Source organism: Hippoglossus hippoglossus, chromosome 14, assembly GCF_009819705.1.
Source record: "Hippoglossus hippoglossus isolate fHipHip1 chromosome 14, fHipHip1.pri, whole genome shotgun sequence".
Classification (NCBI taxonomy): Eukaryota; Metazoa; Chordata; class Actinopteri; order Pleuronectiformes; family Pleuronectidae; genus Hippoglossus; species Hippoglossus hippoglossus.
The window spans coordinates 19,129,496-19,151,518 of NC_047164.1; the positions used below are offsets into that span (position 1 = coordinate 19,129,496).

At 42.9% G+C, this 22,023-nt stretch overlaps 1 protein-coding gene across 15 annotated transcripts in view; it reads right to left on the reverse strand.

The window, feature by feature from the left end:
- Positions 1–2,697: 2,697 nt before the first annotated feature.
- Positions 2,698–22,023, reverse strand: part of LOC117774081 (peripheral-type benzodiazepine receptor-associated protein 1) — a 63,383-nt gene continuing 44,057 nt past the window's right edge. For 9 of the 15 annotated variants that reach the window (XM_034606137.1, XM_034606147.1, XM_034606142.1 and 6 more), the window contains 18 exons: positions 21,506–21,711; positions 18,726–18,832; positions 18,524–18,633; positions 17,566–18,447; positions 16,124–16,275; positions 15,533–16,012; positions 15,034–15,441; positions 13,866–14,021; positions 12,783–13,595; positions 11,351–11,450; positions 9,390–9,532; positions 8,800–8,968; positions 7,868–7,936; positions 7,152–7,199; positions 6,284–6,414; positions 6,119–6,190; positions 5,031–5,150; positions 2,698–4,431 (listed from right to left, as the gene is read on the reverse strand). In XM_034606137.1, coding sequence (XP_034462028.1) covers positions 4,093–4,431; positions 5,031–5,150; positions 6,119–6,190; positions 6,284–6,414; positions 7,152–7,199; positions 7,868–7,936; positions 8,800–8,968; positions 9,390–9,532; positions 11,351–11,450; positions 12,783–13,595; positions 13,866–14,021; positions 15,034–15,441; positions 15,533–16,012; positions 16,124–16,275; positions 17,566–18,447; positions 18,524–18,633; positions 18,726–18,832; positions 21,506–21,711 — 4,505 coding nt within the window. In that variant the 3' untranslated portion in view covers positions 2,698–4,092. Of the gene's footprint in view, positions 4,432–4,776; positions 4,812–5,030; positions 5,151–6,118; positions 6,191–6,283; positions 6,415–7,151; positions 7,200–7,867; positions 7,937–8,799; positions 8,969–9,389; positions 9,533–11,350; positions 11,451–12,782; positions 13,596–13,865; positions 14,022–15,033; positions 15,442–15,532; positions 16,013–16,123; positions 16,276–17,565; positions 18,448–18,523; positions 18,634–18,725; positions 18,833–21,505; positions 21,712–22,023 lie in introns of all 15 variants that reach the window. The other 6 variants (XM_034606152.1, XM_034606139.1, XM_034606148.1 and 3 more) reach the window with 5 other exon arrangements.

Genomic DNA, 22,023 nt, shown 5'->3' on the forward strand with positions numbered 1-22,023 from the left:
AAGAGAAGAGAAGCGGGGAAGGACACAAGACGGAAGAAGAAGAGCGTGGATGTACAGTGCAGTCATCCATAAAGTAGAAAGCACTACTAAACTCCTTGCCACAGTGTAGTGTTTCCTACTTTATGGATGAGTGTACTGTTGGCTTCAGGGGAGAGGAGAGATCTGTCATGCAACCCACACAGGAAGTCACCAAAAGAGGAAGCTGCTTTGTCTCGCAAGGCCACACATTCACCCAGAGTGTCGCCCCAGTCTCTTCACATGGGCGGTGTGTGGTGCGGAGCAAAGTCTGCAACTCTTTCCTTCATTTTCTAATCTATCGCTTTCAACTGTACCTGTGACGTTTAAACTGTAAATATATTCAATAAAGTCGAACATGAAGAAGTATTTTGTTTAAGACTCGTGTTTTCTGTGAAAATAAACATACTTTATTCCTGTAAAAAGATCCATATGGAAAGAAACCATCACATTTTCAAGTCAACGAGTCCTCTGTGTTCTACATCTTTAGTTCATGTTCCTCCGGCGACACTGCCTGGACATGCAAAAACAAAACAGCAACTGAAAAAACAAGATTAACAAAATATTTACACATGAGCTTTCAAATGGATATTGATAAAAACAGTGACATATATAAAAATGTTCATCTTCCACTGGTTTCAAACAGTGAATGCAGATCAGGAAAGACGAAGAAAAAAAAAAAAGAAAAAGAAAAAAAAAAAGTTTCCCGCACTGCATGAAAATATAGCACAAGCCCCAACACTGTTCATTATATACACAAAGCTCCTACAGCTTCTCTCCCACTACTGCGGCCATCTACATATATTGTAGACGAGTCAGCCTAGAAAAACAGAAACGTGACGAGAACGTAAATAAGGCCAAACATGGGTATAACATTGTTCTGCATGCAGTCAATAAACATCCTGTAAACAACAGATTAAGACTAAACAAGGTCGTCTCGTAAGGCTAAATATGATCAGCAGAGCTAAAATGATACCTACACGGGTCGAGGTCCTACTACCCAGCGGAGCCGCCTACTCGCTACACAGCAGGTCGAGGAATACTTGTGCATTAAAGGCCGTCAAATACGAGATCAGTACAAATATTCACTGTACATTTCGGCAACTTTTGAGCATCCACTCCCCTTTAAGAAAAACATGAAACAGACAAAACACTGTACAGCCTCAGTCTCGGCCCTATCCTAAAGTGTCTTTGTCAACCTGCCCTCAATTTTACTCTCTCTGCCATCGTGCTCCCTTTATGTAACACTGACAAACGATTCAAAACATTCATGACATTAACGAAAAAAGTATGTTATGACTCTGTCTGCCCATGTGGGGGAACTTCAGCGACACGCTCCTCTCCCCCACTCTGCTGGATGCTGCGCTAACAGGCAAAGCACCAAAGAGTTTGGCATAATTGTGCAGCTTTTCAACAGCCAGAGTCCACAGGTGGCTCAGCGTGAACGACTACGATTTAAAACCTGAGACGTGACCCCAACAGCGATTCCGCCACACAGATCCAGAGAGATCCAATCAGACAGAGTGAATAACCACTGCACGTGTTGTAACTGAAAACTAAGGCCTGGTCCACACATTCACAGCACAACCTCTACATCTTCATCTAAAGCGTCAACAGACACGACACGCTTCTGTTTTTGTTCCAGTATTGCAGGTCACAATACGCTATATTGCCAAAATGGTTTTACTTAGCTTTAAGTGTCAAAGTGTTATGACGTTAGTGTGTGAACACAAAAAAAAACTGCTTGGGCTGATGAAGATGTTTTAACACTGTTTAGCCTTAACCCAATATTCACACACTGCAATTTCCCTCCTGACATGGAGGCCAAAGAATAGCAGAGTCCCTCACAGCCCAGTGGAGCCACAGGCCACCTGACTGAAAGCTGTTCAGTTTAACAGCCCGCTCTCACATGTGTGAACTTTCGCCTCCCTTTCACTTCCTGTCTGAGCAAGCGAGGGAGCGAATAAACCATTTGCTTTCAGATGTATAGCAAATCGCAGCGCGGCTTCACATGGAGTTTAACTTTGGTGAAGTTTGACCCACGATATTCACTTTGCATTCACGTATGTGTGACATGTACACAAAATACAGTGTTGTTAGTGTTAGCTGGTTTTACATGCAGAGATCCGTTACTGCATTCAAACCACAGGGAATCCCAAAGGCTGACAGACTGTATGTGGAGCTGTTAACTGCTCACTGTAGCATCAGGCTGCTGCAAATTGTTTTAATATGAAAATGTCAAATATTTTATGGTTCTCAAATATGAGAATTTATGAATTCAAATGAAATGATAGTGAAGTGAATATCTTTGGGTTTTGAAGACAAAATGATAATGTCACCACGAGGTGGAAACTGGGATGGGCATGTTTTACAGACTGAATAAATTAAGTTATTAATTAAGAGAGGCTATGGTTGTATTATATTAATTAGTGGCCTTTAAGCTACTCATCATCTGATACTACATCATTTTACAAACACTGCAGGTCTCTCTTACACACACATACGTGTAATATGCAACATTTAAGCCAATTATGACTGTGGTCAAAAACATCAAGAGTTCCTGTATACATTTTTGAGAAAGGCATGTGTTTTCAGTCTCATCACCAGTGGACTGGGCAGCTTCACACACACACACACACACACACACACACACACACACACACACACACACACACACACACACACACACACACACACACACACACACACACACACACACACACACACACACACACACACACACACGAAGTGCAATCCTCCACATTCTTTACATCTAACAGCTCGTTCCACTCTGACAGTCACGACCCCAAATAAATTAGATCCAAACTACAAAAGCATGAAAGTGGATCATCACCGTCTCTGACAGCTTTCTATGACTAAACCTTCTGCCCCAATGTCACTTCATGCAACGTCGTGATGACCAGGGCTAGAGTGTACAAATAAATAACATGTTCTGTACAAAGTATAAATACTACTAAAGACGAGAAACACACGAGGAACTAGCAGACATATTTAGAATACATCCATTAAGGATGGATAGTGCATTTTCATATTTATAGTCACACAGAACATATAGACTGCAGCTTCTATTTGTTTGCTTCAAATATGTAAAGTGGCACCAGTACATGAGCATTAAAGCTGATGTTAAATAATTAGCTGTGTCCGGAGCTGTTGTTCAGCATTATTTTCTAACAGACTATTTTAAATAGATATGATCCATTGTTTTATATCAAGCATCAAAGGTACTATATGTAAGAATGTGAAGCAGTTTACATATATTAATCGCTTCTTTACTGCAAATGTGCAAACTGCCTTAACTTAAAATACAAGATATTCCACGACTTTCTCGGTTGCTCGTGCACCAATTTTTAAATAAACGACTTGGGCCACATTTTTCTGGGAAACTCTAAGCAATGTGACGCTAACACTCGTTTTGGGGTGGTTGCCTCAAAGCCTCTCTTCTGTTCCCCTACACTGGGACAGCACTGTTGGTGCTGGCTAATATTAGCTGTCAGCAATCAAGCAGCTCCCGGCATAACTCCAACACAAACTCCACGTAAGCACAAAAAAAAGGGGTTATCCTCTGAAGCGTTTGTAAACATGTCAAAGGAAAGTAACTTCCTATCAACATGATGCTGGTAAACCAAGTTCGGTCTCATGCCTACCTACGGAGTTTGAGCATGCGCTTGAGCAACAGGATGTGGACTGCAGTTCACTACCTGTGTCATTAATACCAAGGGTTTTCTGACCTTTACACATAGAACCTTTAAAGCCTCTGTTAAGCCAATGCTTAGATAGTTAGGAAGTATCTGGAGAGTATATTTGGACACTTCAACATGCTCCTCTACATGCTCTGATGCTGCAAGCTGTATGTTGCTGTTTGAACGTACTCTATATCTAACAGCTGGTTTTGCAGTGCTCGAAGGCAAATGTACAGTTACTGGCGGTTAAAGCATCAGTTATTAGACCTGATACTGACAGCCAATAACCGCACAGCCTACCAACTGAGACTTACAGAGAAGACAGAAAAAAAGTGCATTTGATGCGATGCAAATCCTGAGTCAGGGGTCCCGACTCTCATTCTTTCTTGCTGGATCCCAGCTTTTTGAATAGCTTCCTGCCTTTGGAGAAAAAGCCTTTCTTCTTCTTGCCTTGTGCAGAGCAGTCTGTCTTTGTTGAGCTGTCTGGTGGAACCGGGGCTGGAGGAGAACAGTGGACCTCCACTGCAGCTGGAGTAACAGCTGGACCAGGAGCAGGGCTCCGGTCTGACGGGAGGCCTACAGAGGCGGCTGGTTTGGCTGGTATGTCGGTGCGCTCCTTTGGGTCAGGGCGAGGAGGTCCTGTTTGGGCGTGCAAAGATACCTCTGCTGTTGAGCATCCAGGATGTTGTGATTCTGTAGAAGACGTCACAGTAACCTTCAGGAGGAAATTAAGAGTGTTAGAATGACCAACAAAAATAATACTACATCCTAAAACAATATCTAAAGCTGAGATGAGTACATGTCATTTGGCAGACGCTTTTATCCAAAGCGACTTACAACTAGTGCATTCAACATCTATGAGGTGATGATCATACAACAGGGGGACACTAGTATAGGAAACACACAAGGGAGGAGGCTTTGTGTTTCAGTAAACTAGATCCGAGGTGGGAGTAGGAGTGGTGTGGAACTATTGTTGAAGGAAGTGGACATATACTGGGAGGGAACAGGAGTAACTAGAATGGACCATTGAGCAGCTGCAGTTCTGTTTGAAAACACTTACAATCAAGTCTCAAAGTGCACACTTCGTTTGTGCTTCTGTACAAGGCCATGCAGGAATCAGTGTGGCAGAGGAAATGCGACAGGGCAAAATTAAAGAAACAGAACAGAAAATGATAGAATGCAGTCACTAGAAATACAAGTGATGGAAAAATAAAGTTAAAAATACTTGTTTATGTCAGTGAACATGACACATTATGTAAGAGGAGGACGTCCACAGTTCCATATCCAGCAGCGTGTAGTTATAGACAGAAGTACCTGTGATTCTTTCTTGGATTCTGTTGCAGGCTGAGCAGAGAGAGGTTCTGCTGGACCGTCTTCTGGTAAAGCCTGCAGGAAGTTGGACGGGACCAAGCCTCTGTGTCCATTCAAATCTCCCTGCAGAAAAAATTGATCAGATTTAAAGATTAATTATATATATATATATAATTAATTTATAGTGTGTGTATGCTGCAACACTATATTCTTTAATATATAATGTCTATATTGTGTCCATGTATATTTGGAGTATTTTCCATACTCATCGTGCTGGATCTCTTTTGCATAAAGATTTTCACTATTTACTTTGCCTAGTGCAGTGCCCGTTCTAAACCTGCCTGTTTGGAATGGGCTGTTTTCTTAGTCTGTGGTGATGCTGGTTGCAGTTTTCTTTCTGAACTGCTCCAGGACCACAGAACCCTGAAGCTGCAGCACTGCTGCACAAAGAGCTGTTCACCTGTTTATTTAAAGCCCAGTGAAGCTCGACTCATTACGCAGAACCAAGAACTGGACAATCAGTTGTTGTTGCTGTTGTTGTGAATGTGCTGTTATCATGAACGACAACAACACTTACGCTAATGAGTCCCAGCCGCCAATGCTACAGAGTCCTGGTGCGCTGTTCATTCAAAGCTTATTAATATTGAACGTATCACATGTCTAAATCGCACCAAATCTGACCTTGCACTTCCATGTGCCCTTAACAATACACATGCCGAACGTGAAGCAGATAAGACAAAAAAGAAAACAGTTCTTGAGATATGCGAGCCTCATACACACAGATATTTCTATAATTATTAGATAGATAATGTTAATAGTGTCAATTATCTTTGATGTCATCTCTGAAACTTACTTAATTTATTTTATTTGTATTATTTCATCCAGTTAGTTCTACACCTGTTGCTGTAAAGTAAGACCAGGAAAGTCAGATCTTGTCTTGTGTTAATGTGTTTTATAGAGAAACCGCTCTTGCACACAGGAATGAAATGTATGAAAATTTCTCAGTCTTTTCAACAATGACAAAATATATTGGATTTTTTGAAGTGAAGTACAAAGACTATAACTACTAAAAAAGACATGTTAATACTCACGTAGAAGAAGCCATCTTCATCCATGTCACCAAACACATGTATGACGTCTCCTGCACTGAAGGTCAGCTCAGCCTGAACAGAAGCAGAAAAGATGCTGAACAAAAACCACCACTAAACACACAGCATGTTCCCTCCAATAAAAACATGAGCCTGTGTAAGCCTGACCTCTATGTCAGTGTTGGGGGAGCTCTCTCGTGGGTCATAATCAAAGATGGCGACCATCCTGCGAGCTCCTGGGGCTGCGCTCCCTCCAGCTGCAGCAACAGCAGCAGCAGCAGCAGCAGACTGGCTGGGATCTGTCAGTCGAACAGAGAGGGACAAACAATTCAGTTTAATAATGAGAGGAGTGAGATGTCTCTGCAATCCCAGTCAGCTCATCGTGCCTGCATGTCCAACTCACTCAGCCTCATGCTAAGCTGAGGAAAAGTCACAGCACTGCAGTCAAACAGAAAAATAAAGACAACAGGAAGTTAGCACAGAGTCGTAGCAGCCGGAGCTGTGCTGCTGTTTCAAACATCATTCAGAGGAAACATTTGTCAGGAGCTGAGGAGTGAACTCTTTCCTTCACTGTTAGTGTAGATGAAGACAAAAAGTAAATATTTGATTAAACTTAAACTGTGAAATGAAAAGAGGAGTTAGCAGGAGAAACTGTTTGACATTTATAACTGGGGGTAAACAAAGAGCTTAGGGATACTACAAAAGTTGGGGTTGAATTTATTCTCCTCTCAAGAAAAACATTATGTCTTTCCCATATTTTAACAATATCCATCCCAGATGAAAAAGTCGATATTTGTCAGTATACCCCGAATTAATCAAACAGTTCCTCATGAGGATGTTTAAAGGTGAGTTGTGATGTTATCAGCAACTACAACACAGTTCATGTGATCATAACCATTAAAAATAACCATAAGGTCACAAAATGTACAGAAATGATCCAGTAGACACATGCTGGCCTCCAGTGGACAGTGGTGGCGGTCGTTCGAACATGCAGGGACAAACAGAGAGGCAGAAGGTCAAAGGGCTAACCACAAACCTTGGCTGGAGGAGTCTACGCTCTCCTCCCAGAGTGCTGCAGACTCCACTGGAAGAGACGTGGTGGGGTGGGGGGGTGGAAGAGCATGAGCATCAAATCGCAGCAACGGCAGAAAATACACATTAGACCTCAAAAGCCAGAATCTGAAGTTAAAGTACGTCTCGGAGCCACAGATGGAGATCAGAGGGGATGGACGAGTGATTTTCAGGTTTATGTGATCATGTAATGCATTTGGGACAGAGCAGCAGAACACTGGCAAAATGACTGTTGGAAGAGATTATCGTTCAATAAGCGACACGCTGCCACGTTCTGCTGCTCTGCCTTCTGTGTATTACATGAACAGCCAATGGAAGCTGACCAGAGGGACTCAGTACTCATGCATGTGCAGTGTAACAGTTGTGAAGATGTTGCACAAACGTTAACAAAATCATAAAATGTTAACCTGCTACCCTGAGTAACCGTTTAACACCGAGGTAGCAAGAAGAAGGCCTTAAAATATAGAATATGAAACTATTGTAAAGGGAGAACTGGTAATATATTCACGATGGTAATATTTGACTATAACTGATTTTATTACAACAGCAGCTGACCTTAAATTCCCCCTCACTGAAAAACCAATAGCTACATTGAAATAGACATAAAGACAAGCAAACCAGAAAACCAGAGAGGAGCAGAAAGGATGACGGTGGGAAGCTGCAATCTGCAGCCAGACACACCTTTCTTGGATCGCCTCGGTTTCGGTGGTGGAACAGGGCGGCGTGGAAGCTGTGCGTGTGTGCGAGTGCCTTTATGGAGTTTTAGACAGGAAAACCAAAAAAAAAAACAACAACCAAAAAGAAACACAGAGGTGCAATTTTTGAGATAAGCAGACACCAGACAAAATAGACAATGAGAAGCCAAAGTGGAGAGCAATTCAAAAATGACAACCAGCGAGCAGCAGTGAGAACAAGTGGAAGTGAACAGGTTAACCCATCTGCAAATATCGCTCTGGGTTGAAAGCTGGAAACAGAAGCAAAGTGAATGCTGGATTTTACTGGGTGTCTCACTGCGACTCACCACAGGCAAACACTTTGTGATAAATGTATTCTTTAGAGACCTGCATTTAAATGCAGTCACTGAGAATATGTAGATGGTTATGATTTTCTTAATAGCAACACAGTGAACAAGAATCCATGAAAGCAAAAAAGAATGTCTTTAGAGAAGATTTTGGTTCCATTTTATAAACTGAATCTGATCTGAGACATGTGTTTGTGCCTCCGGCTGGGTCAAGTGGTCTCAGAGTTTTACCTTCATGTCCTATCGTAAGAAAAACATTTATATTTTCCTCCTATGGACTGCAGGCAAAAATATGCCAACATGTGTCAATAAATCACAGGTAAATATCAAGTCCATATTTTACAACAGTGGATTCTGCTACACATGTGCTGCTATTTTCACTTGCCACTTAAACATGAACAGTGGTGATGTTATGGGTAAAACATTCACCTACAACAAGAACGCCCAAATATACTCATTTCCAAGTGTAACACATCAAATATCACATGACACAATTACAGTATGTGTACAGTTGACAGAGAATTTGGTCTGAAATCTGCTGACAAACACATCTTCAGGTAGCTGCTAAATCTTTGACTGGCAGTGAACATACCTATCTTCTCCATGGAAGCGGCTGTGGACAGGAAGCCCTGCTGCAGGAGCTGCTCCCGGGTCTCCTCGTCCTCCACCTGGATCTCAGACACCATGTTACACGGCACATAACCCAGACGACCAGCGGACTCCCCTTGGTAGAACCCGTCTGCGTCTTTATCTCCGTAAACCTGAGAAAAGGAGTGTATAGACGTATGAATCAAAAAATAATGGGGGAAGCACCTTTTCCACTGGTCAAAAACCCCACTAACATCTGGCTTTTGTCTTGGCTCTGGATCGGATCTGCAGTGATGGAAACGTGACATCGCGGGAAGCAGTCAATCGCCTTTTTTAGGGAGTTTACCCACGTTTAAAAGCCTGCGTATACCAGCTAGTTTTGGTGTAAAAGAGGTGTGTAAGTGTGTAACTGTAATGTTTGCGCTTTCAAAGGACAGTTTACAGTAATGTTCAAAAATGTCTTGTGAGAGATCCATTACACATATTTATTGTCCCTACAGTCTGCATACTAAACCCTGGGCATACTTTAGTCTTTCTGTTACAGTGAACCTGTCAAGGTTGCTGTGTGTGGTGTGTGAGCAGTGAAGGACATACTTTGATGATCTGTCCTTCAGTGAAGGGCAGCTCCTCCTCAGCAGCATCAGGATTGGGTGACATGGAGGTGGGATCATAAGGGAAGAGGGCCACAAAGATGCGTATGTCACCGTCTCCTTTGACCTTTGTTGAATCGACCCCACCTGCGTGTGTATGCATACACACACACACACACACACACACACACACACACACACACACACACACACACACACACACACACACACACACACACACACACACACACACACACACACACACACACACACACACACACACACACACACACACACAAACAGGATTAAGACACAGTGTTAAACCGACATAGATCTGAGCTTTCACACACATCTCTCCTTTTGATTAGAGACTGACAATGTTGTGAGCATTGGTTATGTAACTATCACGATACTAAATCAGTTACTTCTTACAAGTATGTATTTAAGAGGATCAACTTGATTCTTATAAGAAATAAAATTGTATGAAGAAACAAATAGTCAATCAATTAATCAACAGCAAATACATCAGCCACTATTTTTATAATCCAATAGTCGTTTTGGTAATTTTCTTTTAGGAAAAATAGCTGGTTCTCAAATGGGATGATTTGATAATGTCTTTGATGTACATGAGAATATTTTTGTATGTTGAACAAAACATATTTAAAGATGTGGCACTGGGCTGATGAATCAAGAACTGATTCTGCAAATTAATCAATAATGAGAATGATTATTACTCGCAGCCATTATTTTACTTAAACATTTGTTTTTATGCAATTCATTTCCTCTTCTTGTTTGTTCGTATGCTGCTATTTTAACTTTGTTTCTCTATAATTCAACTGTTTCGATTATTTCAATGCATCGGATCCTTTGCAAAGGAGCCATGCATGGCTTGCAACGAGTTCTGCAAAAAGTACAGCCAGTGCGCCCCACCCCCACCGCCCACCAGCAGCAGTACAGCACAGGCATGTCCTTAAAACAGGTAATCAAGCTAAACCACTGATCCTAAGCTGTGTGAGCCGTTTGAAAAAAAACGTGCACTCGTTCATGATCTGAAGCCACCGAGCAACAGGGGAAACATTGTGGGTCAACCTCTCACTCCGATCTGACAACACAGCTACAAGCCACCATATAAAAATAATAACAAAATTATCAAAATGTGCTTTTATTACATTCCATGTCACAGATCATGCACAGCAACATATAAATGTGACTTGTAGCACTGCCTACATCAGAGCAGACGTGAGGCATGACACCAGTGTGACTAAAGGCATTACAACTGTAACCTGTTTGACAGTGAGACAAATTTGAAGAGCTGTAGTGAGACTTTAAGCTGCACTAAAGAGACGTGTTCTCTATCTCATTATAGAGAATCAGCCCATCTGTGGCAAGAGTCACGGGCCGACAACACACTTTCACATCCTCACTGATTCTCTAGTCGATAGCGCAGAACTTCTGCCTGCTCCCTTCCTCTATCTGTGTGCACATGTAACACTTGTGCACTGGTCTGTGTTGTCAATAGAAACGTTTATTGAAGGAGTGTGCAGTCTGTGTCATTCAGACAAATGAGGAGAGGCAAGTGAAGGAACATGTTGAGAGAGGAAGAGAAAAAGAGAGAGGCGCTTGCACGTTCACACCGCAGCCTAGTTCTCTGCTTGCTAATCGAGGTTACTATTTTAATGTCTGTCACTTCCTCCTGTCATGACAAGCCACTTTGGGTTAAGCCGGTTCTCAGCTTAGCAGGCTCTCTCCCACTTCTCCACTGCAGCTACAGCACCTCCTCCTCTCTGACAACCCCCCCCTTCCTACACAAGGTGCTAATCTCACTGCCATCATGTGAGACAAGGGGGTGGAGGCTTTACAACGGAGAGCACAGGTGTGTCAGCATCGCCTCATACATTTCAACTGCATTTGACAAACAACACACAGAGCAACACAGGAGGAGGAAAAGAGCAAAGCATATCTGACCTTTCAATTGCTTGGCCTGCAAGCATGCTGGTTTAGAGGAGGGCTCAGCCTGGCCCCCCCACGATGGACCTGCCACAGCTGGAGGGACTTGGCCGGGCTCCTGTTAAACATAGAGAAAAATAAACAGGTCAAAGGGAAAAAAATGTATTCTCAAACAGAAACACAGATTTTTAGGGAGGAGAGGACACCTCAGGGGTTCAGAGGAAAATGAGTGTAGCTGTTAATTTTTTCAAGACAATATTTCAATATCTATGCTTTAAGTAGTTATGATGTACTGAGCTCTTACGTATATCAATACTTGAGATCATCAACAAATGCAAAAAACACTGGGTTTTCTAACATCCTACTGTTTCAACATTAACATGTTCCGTTTTTTGCATTGTAACCTCAGCAGATTCAGACACACATCAATGCACATTCACTGTGATGCCTGGGCCGCTCTGGGTGCATTTGCAGCGTGTGATGGCTGCTTCGCTGATCTGCTGTTGTTCACACCAGGAGCATGTCTGCTGTGTACCTGCTGCGGAGCTGCTACACCCACCCCACGTTTTACATGGCCATAAATTAAATAATTTTTTATATGATGTCATTGTACAAGTTGTTTTGACAAAAATAATTGTTAAGAAGTTTTTGGTCAATTATAATTAACAGCAATACGAATAATAAGTAGATTAAAAAATACATACAGATATCTGTCTTCACTTTTCAGGTTTCCAGGGTTGAGCAAATTTTCTTATTTATATTAGGAGCAAGACGTTAATTAACATACATGCCAAGAGAACTGTATTTAGATGTGTCTGGGTTTAGTATCTGCTTAAATGCTGTGTGTTGCTTTGGGATTGTTTTCCTCTTTCCAATGGCTAGAGTGCTTTTACTTTGAAACGGGTACAGGAAGTGTTGCAGATATTTATGTTTGAGACATATTGATTTGATGATTGAAACGTTAGAGGAGCAGCGTCTAACGCAGGCAGTGTGGCTGCTCTAGCGTGATAATGGAAGCCGAAATGAAAAGCCAGAAGTTTTGCTCATGCATCCAGTGAGGCCCAGGCATAAGGAAGCACTAACTAGTTTAGGACAAAAGATTAGTGGTTTTCAAGGAGAATAGAGGATAATGTGACGGTGGTGTGAATTAGTGCAGTCAGATAGAGGGAGATCAGATTCAGTTATGCATAGATTGTAGCAGAATTAGAAATCTGAAGAAAGACAGTATTGATGAACTGGTTCAGATGTTTAGCAGTGACTCTGGCCCCATGTTAAAATACTGTGTGGTGTTTGCTTTTTAAGACAAAACTACCTGACCTCCCTCTGTGCACTGCAGTTATGATAAAGGAAAGTAAGTATGGTTATTTTTCTACTGAGTGCTGGGGGACTGTCCACTATGGGTTAGATCCACACAGCTACAGGGAGAGAGGAGTGGGCTGGGACAACACACCCATTGTGGCTGGCCTGCAGAGACATTTACAGGTGGATCAGTCTTCAGCTCACGGCGGAGAGGAGGCCTGCCGTGCTCCGTCTGAGCCCCTTCCACCCACCACTCGGAGCTCATCTGCTCCATCGCCACCTCCCCAGGACCGTACTTCGCGGGCTCCTCACTATCATCTGTGCCGTACTCCAAGTCAATCTCCGCCGCACGACCAGCAGGTGACTTAACAGTCCGTCCTGTTTTGCTGACTGGGTAGGGTCTTTGCGGGGGAGGGCCATGGCTGAGGTTGCCTGCTGCAGCACCAGTCCTCTGACTCCTCAACATGGCCTCCCTCCTAAGGCGGTCCCCTAGCCCTTTTAGCAGCGATTTCTCTCTGCTGACCCGCCTGCTGGTCGGACCCTCGTATAAACTCTCTTCTTCTTCAGGATAACTGATGGTGTCCACTGTGTCTGCGTAGCGCACCCTGTGCTGCATCTTAGGCTTCACCTGCGAGGGTCCGTGTCTGAGTAAAGGCTCTTTGGTTAGGGATCTTGGATCCCTGTTGAAGTGGTGATGGTTAGGGGGAACATTCGGGCGTGGGTTGGGTTGATGTTGGTGATGCTGGGGGGCATGACGGAGGCGCTCTGAGTCTCTCTGGTGAACGTGGCTGGGCCTGGGCCGAGGTTGACTGCGGCGGGTTAAAGGATCCTCTTGACTACTGTCGTCTTCCTCTGTCAGCTCAGGAATGCTGAACAGCTGCTTGCTGGTGTTGACCTGTGGGGGCAACTTCAGGATCCTCTCAACAACATCCTCATCACTGTCCGAAGGCTCCCAATTGCAAGACTGCAAGGGCCACAGGTCAAAGCAAGCAAGAGTGGGTTGGTGAAGGTAATAATCAATATCATATTGTTCAGTGAAAATAACGGTGGAGATAAAACAGATGACAACCCGGTCATGCAAATAAAAGAGAAAAGAAAGAAGAAAAAATCAAACACATGAGGAATATGACAACAGAAAACAAGGCCACAAAATGAAAATGTATGTGTGCATGGCAGTGAAGAAGCAGAATTTATAAAAAAAAAAGCAGAACACAGCGTGCACTCATTCCTTTACCCTGTTAGCGCGAACTGTATATCCCCGTGCCTGTGATTCTCCAAGGTGGTCAGAATAGAAATCCTCCTCCTCCTCCTCCAGGATGTCGGACAGGTCTGATCGGCTGTTGTCTGCATTGTAGTCACTGGGAGGTTCCACAAGCCCTCTGCCATAACTCTGTAAATACGATATGTGAACACCATCCAGTGAGAATTTATTTAGTGAATTTATCTTTATCTTTTAAATTCTTTCTTGATCACTTTCAATGTTTATAGTAGTGTATAACAAGAGATCTGAAAAGGAACATTTTAATTAACAAACTGTTGCTTTCTGCTCTAAGATTTGTTTGTGCAACAACCCTGTCGAAGTTCCCCAACCAATAAAATGCCAGGTGTAGTGTTGACCACTGGTCAACCAATGAAATGAATGCAATGATCCCTGCCTCGTTGCGGGCGAGTTCGCTTTACTTCAGAGCGTTGCATGCGGGCGGTAACTCTTTAACCGGGTTCCTCCACTCCCGCCCTCCACTGCTTTATTATATTGACTTCCCCTTGCTTTCTCTATGACTTTTGGAATAAAAGGAGGGCGGGAGTGGATGAACCTATGGGATGAACCCGGTTTTGCATCATGTATTGTCTCCATGAAATTAATGTGACAGGCTGCATTACAAGCACCAAATAACTTGTCAACTAAAAAAGTATCATTTAAAGGGGAAATGATTTTCATAAGCTGAATCAGGCTTTAAGCCCAGTGCTAATCTTTATCATATTGCTGCAATGAATGTGACTTCTGAAATCAGCGGATTCCTGCTGTACTATACCCTTCCTTCAAATCTGAAAGCTTAGACTCACTCATGACCACAACTGGACATTATGACATTTCCTCAGGTCAGCAGCTGCTCAAATGACTGAACATAATCAAGACAGATAAAGGACAAACTGTTCGAGGCTCTAGAAGAAATCATCAACTTTATATGTGGATTATTTGATGTACTTTCGATCCTACACCTTTTGCCGTATAAAACTACTAGTGCGGGTGAAATCGACAACATCTAGACCAAATGATCTTCCTACTTTCAGACAAGCTCTCAGTTGTGATCAGACTCAGCTGTACCTACAGCACATACTACATTTATCTTTCTAGGGATGAGTCGACTATTTTGAAGTAATAGCTGATTGTCAGGACTGACCTGCTGCCTCCCGCTGTACACCGGCTCCTGGTCCTGTCTCAGGAACTCTTCGATAGACACCAGGCGGGTATTCTCCTGCTCCTCCTCTACCTCTGACTCCAGTGGGGAAGTGCTGAGAGGTCGGTGGACGTTTGTGTCCTGAGGGTTAAGGAGGTGTGTGATCGGGGCTTTGGGTGGGGTAGGGATGCGCTCATGGATGCCGAGCTTGGCACTGGGGTCCTCGATGAAGTCTGTGATGGATGGGAAAGGACGTATCGTTCCAGGGCTGTTGGTGTCTCTGCGCTGCTCCAACATTGCTGCTGCTGCTGCTGTCATTGGTGCTTGTGCAGGTGCTGGTACTGCTACTGGAGATAGTTGAGGTGCTGAGGTTGTGGGGGAGGTCACATTAACCTGGAAAGGAGAAAGAGTCTGTGCAGCATGAAATAATGTATTTATTTACTTAATTATTGTAGAAAATAAAACACTTGCATTCTCTTCTAGACAATAGAGTGAGGATTACCACTGGAATGATGGAGGGGACGACTGGTGATGTGGTCTCACACACGGCTAAGGCAGCAGCAGATGAGGGGTTGGCCCAGGCCTTCACATATGAGGCAGATGAGAGAAGGTCTTCTGAGTGGAGAGCAGTAGGAAAGTTGGCAGCAGCCTCCACTGTGAGGCCAGTGTAGTGTGTGTCTGATGGCAAGGTGCTGGGCAGCACAGAGACTTTGGCAGCAGAGTTCATGTAGGACTGCGGTGAGGGCAGGTTACTGGGACCTACAGGGGCACAGGGCAGAGGGGGTGGCACAGCTGGGGCGGTGATAGCTGGGCCCGCCATGATGGCAACCAGCTTGGAGGGCACATTGACTGGCAAAGAGTCACAGGACTCGCCATGGGCAGACATTGTGCGGACAGTGAGCTCCTGTGCTGCCTGCAGGGACTGGATCTGAGAGGGCCCCAGCAGGGCACTGCCTGCTGTTGGGGAAGACACCTCCAGCACCTTTGGATAAGAGAACGACAGGTACACAGGTCAAATTTTCCACGTGAAGTTGAAATGATCAAACTCAGCTTCATCTTATAGAAAACTTAAGACGGATAAAACCCTTCTTACCTTTTTCTTATCAGCATATATGGTGTATCCAGTGACACGGACTCCGTTGGAGGTCCCGGTAGCATCTATAGTGACTGGCAGCCAGCTGATGAGGGCGATCCCCGGAGAGGGGCCGTGCTCCAGCTGTACGTCCAGAGGAGCATCAGGTGGACCTGCAGGGGTGGAAGGCATCACACAAGGGAAAGCAAAAGATACAAAAAGCATGATTTTATATTAATATATGATGAAGTGAATTGCTCATACTGAAAATACAAAGTTTGGGATTAGAATTAATGATCACAAAGAGCACATGTTTTTAACAAGGAAACTGCTGTCTACTCCACTCTACAGGGACACTAGGAAATTCAGAAACCATATACCTGAGTCCCCAGTGTGTGGGCATGGAACTTAAGCACATTTGAATGAATGTTTAGAGAAATTCAATTTACATCTCATAAATATACATCTTAAAGGCCTAAGGTGCCTCAAACTGACAAAAAGATTGAAATTACTCCTACACAGTCTTCAGCAAAACACCACAAGCTCAAACTGAGCAGATCTTTGTTTCTTCGAGCCAGAAGACAATTTTAGGTCAGTGCTTTTTAAGAAGGGTGGAAAAATATCAATCAAATGGAAAAGATGCACAGAAAATAACCAGTAGTTACGATAATACAAGCCAGTTGGTGCAGTAGAAAAATGAACTCTGACATGACCGATCAAATCGGATATTTCCCTTTCGTTTTCAAGCAATGCATTCTGTGCCAAGGTGCCCTGGTGTTAATATAAAGGCAATGTGAGTCAGAGCAGCTAATAAAAGCAGTTCTCATGAATTAATTGATGACCTTGTGTTGGGAGGTAGAGACTCGACACGACTTAAGATGAAACATCTTCATTTGCACATCAAGATACAAGACACTGGGTTAACAAGCACTGTAGCTCTGAGAAGTAACTGTGCTGCTGTACTTCATCAAAGGTTCAGTGAGATTATGTGAAGAGCTGGACTCTAGGAACTGTGTAGCTATGGGAGGAGTTAGCACACTGGTCCCTGACATAAATGGTGAATGAGTTATTAATACAACATACACACTGGAGTGTTTTGCGAATTAAATCATAACGAAAATGTTATTATACACATTTTTGATTTTTGCAGTACTTAGCTCATTGTACCCAATCCATAGTTTTTTTTAGATCCAGCCATTTTATTGTTCTTCTTTGTAGTAGATATATCTGATTCACACATCCTTTAACAATAGTGCCCTTTCAGAATACAACACTGATAGTAAAATGTGTGTATCTGAATGACCTGATGGAATAAGCCATTTTCATTACTTTTAATAATGATCAAATTAATCAAATTAAAATGTTTGATTTAATTTTTAGTTGACAAAAATAGTAACAAAATGAATACATATAACTTCTTCTTCAGAGAGCCTTTGATAATATAGAAAATACTTAATCCTGACCTGCCATCAGTGTGCTGAAGGTGATTGTAGTGTTTCTGTGTTCACGTCGCTCCACAGGTAACTCCCAAGGTGTGCGGTGCGGCCGCGCCTCCACTTTGACGGTGTAGTGCAGGCTGGGCAAGAGGTTATTGAGGCACAGTGAGTAGCAGCCAGCCTTCACCAGCTCACACTCCTCCTCATTCAAGGACACAATGTGCACATAGTTACTGTTGCTGGGCAGCCAGGTCAGGTTGGCAGAGGTGGCGGTGATCCTCTCCATACGCAGCTGTGTGGGCGCCACACAAACGTCCCGACCGACCAGCATGCTGCAGCGCAGCTGGTCTGACGGGCCCTTCTCTGTCAGGCTCTGCACTGACACACGGTAGGCCTTGAGGTTTATGTCCAGCCGCTCCAGCACTGCTTTGGTCTGGGAACCGAAGGGCACATTGATCCGCAGCTCCTGGTCCACATACACGTTATAGCTCCACACATTGCCCCACCCAGCCGGCACCAGCGGTGGATCCCAGCCAATGATGATGCTCTTGGCGAGCTGCTTGATGAGGGTAAGCTTACGTGGGTAAGGCACAATGTCCACTCCCACCTCCTCCAAATCCAAGTCCAGGCCGTTGGTGAGGGGGGCTGGGACAGCCAAGGCTGATGCTGAATCTGTGGGGGCTGAGGCAGGGCCAGGGCCAGAGGGAGCAGGTGCCTCTGTCCTTTCTGAGGTGCTGGCGCCGAGGTGGATGTGATGCTGGTGGCTGGCACTGTGCAGGCTGCTGTCTAGCAGGGAGTTATGGGTCATGTCCCCTGTCTCTGGATGGTGACTGCTCATGACGTCGTCGTCCGATACACGCTCCACAAAGTTAGAGGGGACCAGCCCTCTTCGTCCGTCCATCAGCTCGCCTGATAGGGACCACAGTAAACAAGTGAATTCCACGAACAGACAGGAGCATGAAAACAAATTAGACTGCGGATTTACCTTCATAGAAGCCATCGTCATCCATGTCTCCATACACATAGATGTACTCTCCAGCAGTAAGTGGTAGCTCCACTTCAGGGTTGTCATTGGGGCCATCATAAGGATTATAGCTGTTTAAAGTTAAATGTTTAATTAAATTATTTTCTTCACACATCAGCAAACTGTGGATGTAGTGACTTGACCTCCTCAGTATAAAGCTCACCTATATCTTGCAATGAAAACCTGAAGTTTTGCTGCTCCTCTGCTGGCTGTGTAAGGTGCTGGGGCCACGTCAATGTCTAACTCCTCTACTTCACTGGCAGTGTCCACCTGAGAACAACAAGTACAGACCAATGAATCACTGATAAACTTGATACATTTTATTTCAGTGAAAAGTAAAAGTACATAAATGGTTGTGAAATGGCTTGAATAAAGCATCTGACAACCAAATCAGTTACCAGTTTATTAAGTACACCTAGCGAAAACGAATGAAATATAATACCACAGTCCTTGGTTATAATGTTCTTATATGTTGTATCTTAATGTTATCACCTCAGCCAAGGAGGTTATGTTTTCATTGCTGTTTCTTTGTCTGATAGCAAGATTAGCAAAAACGTTGGATGAGAAAGGTATCTGTCAAAGAAGAACCCATTACATTTTGGAGTGGATTCTATTAATGTTGCAGATCCAGGAAATGTTTTCACATTATTTAACATTGTGAGATTTTCCTACGTTTTTGTGAATTTCACAAGAAATAATACAGACATTTTTAGACATATATAGACATTTTAGAGTATTAACATCAATGTTAATCAGTTTGCAGAAAATAACATATGTCAACACATGTATATGCAATAAGTTTATAATGTGGCCAATTAGCCTTGGAGTGGTCTTCTAGTTAAAGGTGCTTTAGAGTTGTTGATTCTGCAGTATGACCATTTTACAGGCTTGTATTACATCACACAGGGAAGAGTCTCCTTCATTGATATAGAGGGATTATCCAAAAATAAAAATAACATCTGGACACCACAGTGGGCAATAACAGACTTTATGTAGCTGTAGTTTAATGTAGGTATATGTGTTGCTCTAAATTTTAACACCAAGATTTTAATTTTTACTACAAATTAAATATTGGTTCTTAATACCATTTATCAACCTCCTTGATTACCAATAATGAGTATCTGTAATGTTACCGAAAAGCCATACTGGTCGACCCCATACTTCCTGGTTTTATATCATCTGCCTGTGTTAACTTTAATTAATTCAGAGGATACATGCTGGCTACCTTTGTTAAACGTTTCTCGGCAATGTCAGCAAATTTGGGATTGGATGAGTTTGGATTTTACACATATGAACTGTTAACTTGAAAGGCCATGAGGTAAAGTCCATGACGGTCATTATCTTAAACAGTAAATTATTCAAATTTTTTGGGGGGACGTTAAATCTGACTGAAGAACAGAACAAAATATATTGAATGTAAATACAAAACTAGCTGTAAGTCACAATAAATTACTGCTCGTGTAAAAATATAATATTTGTATTATATAATGAATAAAATTAGTCACTGTTGCTGGTAGAATCATAATCACACCTGATGCAGAGTAAGAATTCCATTCATACCCACGACACATAATACAATAGGAGAGCCTGTATATTTATAGCTCCCTGGGAAAACCTTTTTAAGGATAATGACTTACAACTACTACTGTATAACCTTTATAATCCACGGTGGCCAGAGGATTATTTCACTAAAAATGAGCTTTGCAGAACTGTGTGCAGACGAGTGACGAGATGAAAAGATCACCAACCTGTCTGCTATGCAAGACCAGAGACTGACTCTTTGGAGACATGGCACAATTAAAAGACTAAATCCTGGCAGCAGATCCAAATTATTTCTCCTATATATAAGCAAAGGGGGCTCTAGTGTATTCAGCTGTAGTCTGTGAGACTACTCGCGTGAGATGACAGAGAGGGTTAAGGAGGGCTTTTTAATCCATTAAATCCAAACAAGCAATGTGCTCGTGCATAGCTGTCTCGGTAATCTTGATGAGTGATCTGCCTGTCTATGCTCGCACAAAGAAAGCAGACATGTTTGCGAGTAGGAGTCCCGCATAAAGGATACATTTAATACATACATACATCTAACACTAACCAACAAATCAAACGTTGGACAAAAGCAAACCATTCTGGACAACAGTTATCCAGAGGTTTCAAATGTCAAAGCAATATTAGTTTCAGTTTGAAAATGGTCAGTTCAAGCCATGATAACAAACTGTATTGGTTTAGGTGACTTCTGTTTTAGCGGTGTTAAACAGTGCAATAAGTATATAACAACAATAACAGTAATAACTGCATGCAGTGTAAGTCAACTTAACCAGAAGCGGCAGTGTTAACGACAATCCTTATGGTAAAACATTGTTGATCCATTGTATTTAAGTATAATACAATAAATAATACGATAATTCTTCCACCAGCAAATAAACATTTAATTTATAGTTTGAGAAATAAGACTGTAACAGTGACTATATTTACATGGACACCAATATTCTGACTATTGACCTTATTCAGTACAAGACATAATTTTCATTATGGTGTTTACATGAGTTGCTCATAAATGTATTCATAAATATTTCTGTTTATATGTTACAGAGACTCATTACATCTTAGTTTGATTGTTACTTATTGGGTATGACCTTATTTGGGTTGAGGTTATCAGAAAATGCTGTTTAAATTGCATAATCCACTCAATATCGGAATATTGGTGACCATGTAAATTTAGTAACGTTCAAGTCAACAGGGATTCACAATTTTAGGTCAAACTAAAACTGTTATTTGTGCTTTAAGGTGTTTTTTTAGTTCTTTGTATGTCTGCTTATCTTCTTTTTAAATTTACGACACCAGCCTACGCTTAAAAAAAAGCCTTTAGGCAACAAAAAAATCTGATCCAAGTGTAGAAATAAATAACAAGAACAAAACAATAAATAGAAATTCTGCGGGTTGTACCTCATGTGTTGGGCTTGATTTGTGCGGACTGAGGTGGGAATCAGACTTGGGGGTGAGGTGTGTGGTCTCTGACTTGCTGTGGGAAGAGCCTGACTTGCTGACGCTGATGGTGGGCAGCTCTCGATGCTTGGTGACAGGCGAGCGCTCCACCCTGGACAGCCCTGCGGCGTGAGGGGTGGCCCCCATCCGCAGTGCAGCCGCCACATCTAGCAGGAGACAGAGGGGAAGAGGAAAATACATAATCCATGACTTTAGCAAACACCTCCAGCCCTCTCACTGGTTAACCTGCTTGAATCCGTGAGCAGCTAGGTGGGTGAGGTCACTGGTTGACATGCAGGAGGCTCAAGGTTGAACCTGGCTGATTAAACAGTGGAGGGTAAAATCCTGTCTCCATCTGTCTGAGGTCAGAGGTCATGCTAAGTTGTGGCAACGTGTGTCACACCAGCACTGTTAACGGGCTTAACTGGTTCCGCGGTCCACACACATTTCCCCGACCCTCATGTGATGGCGAGCAATAT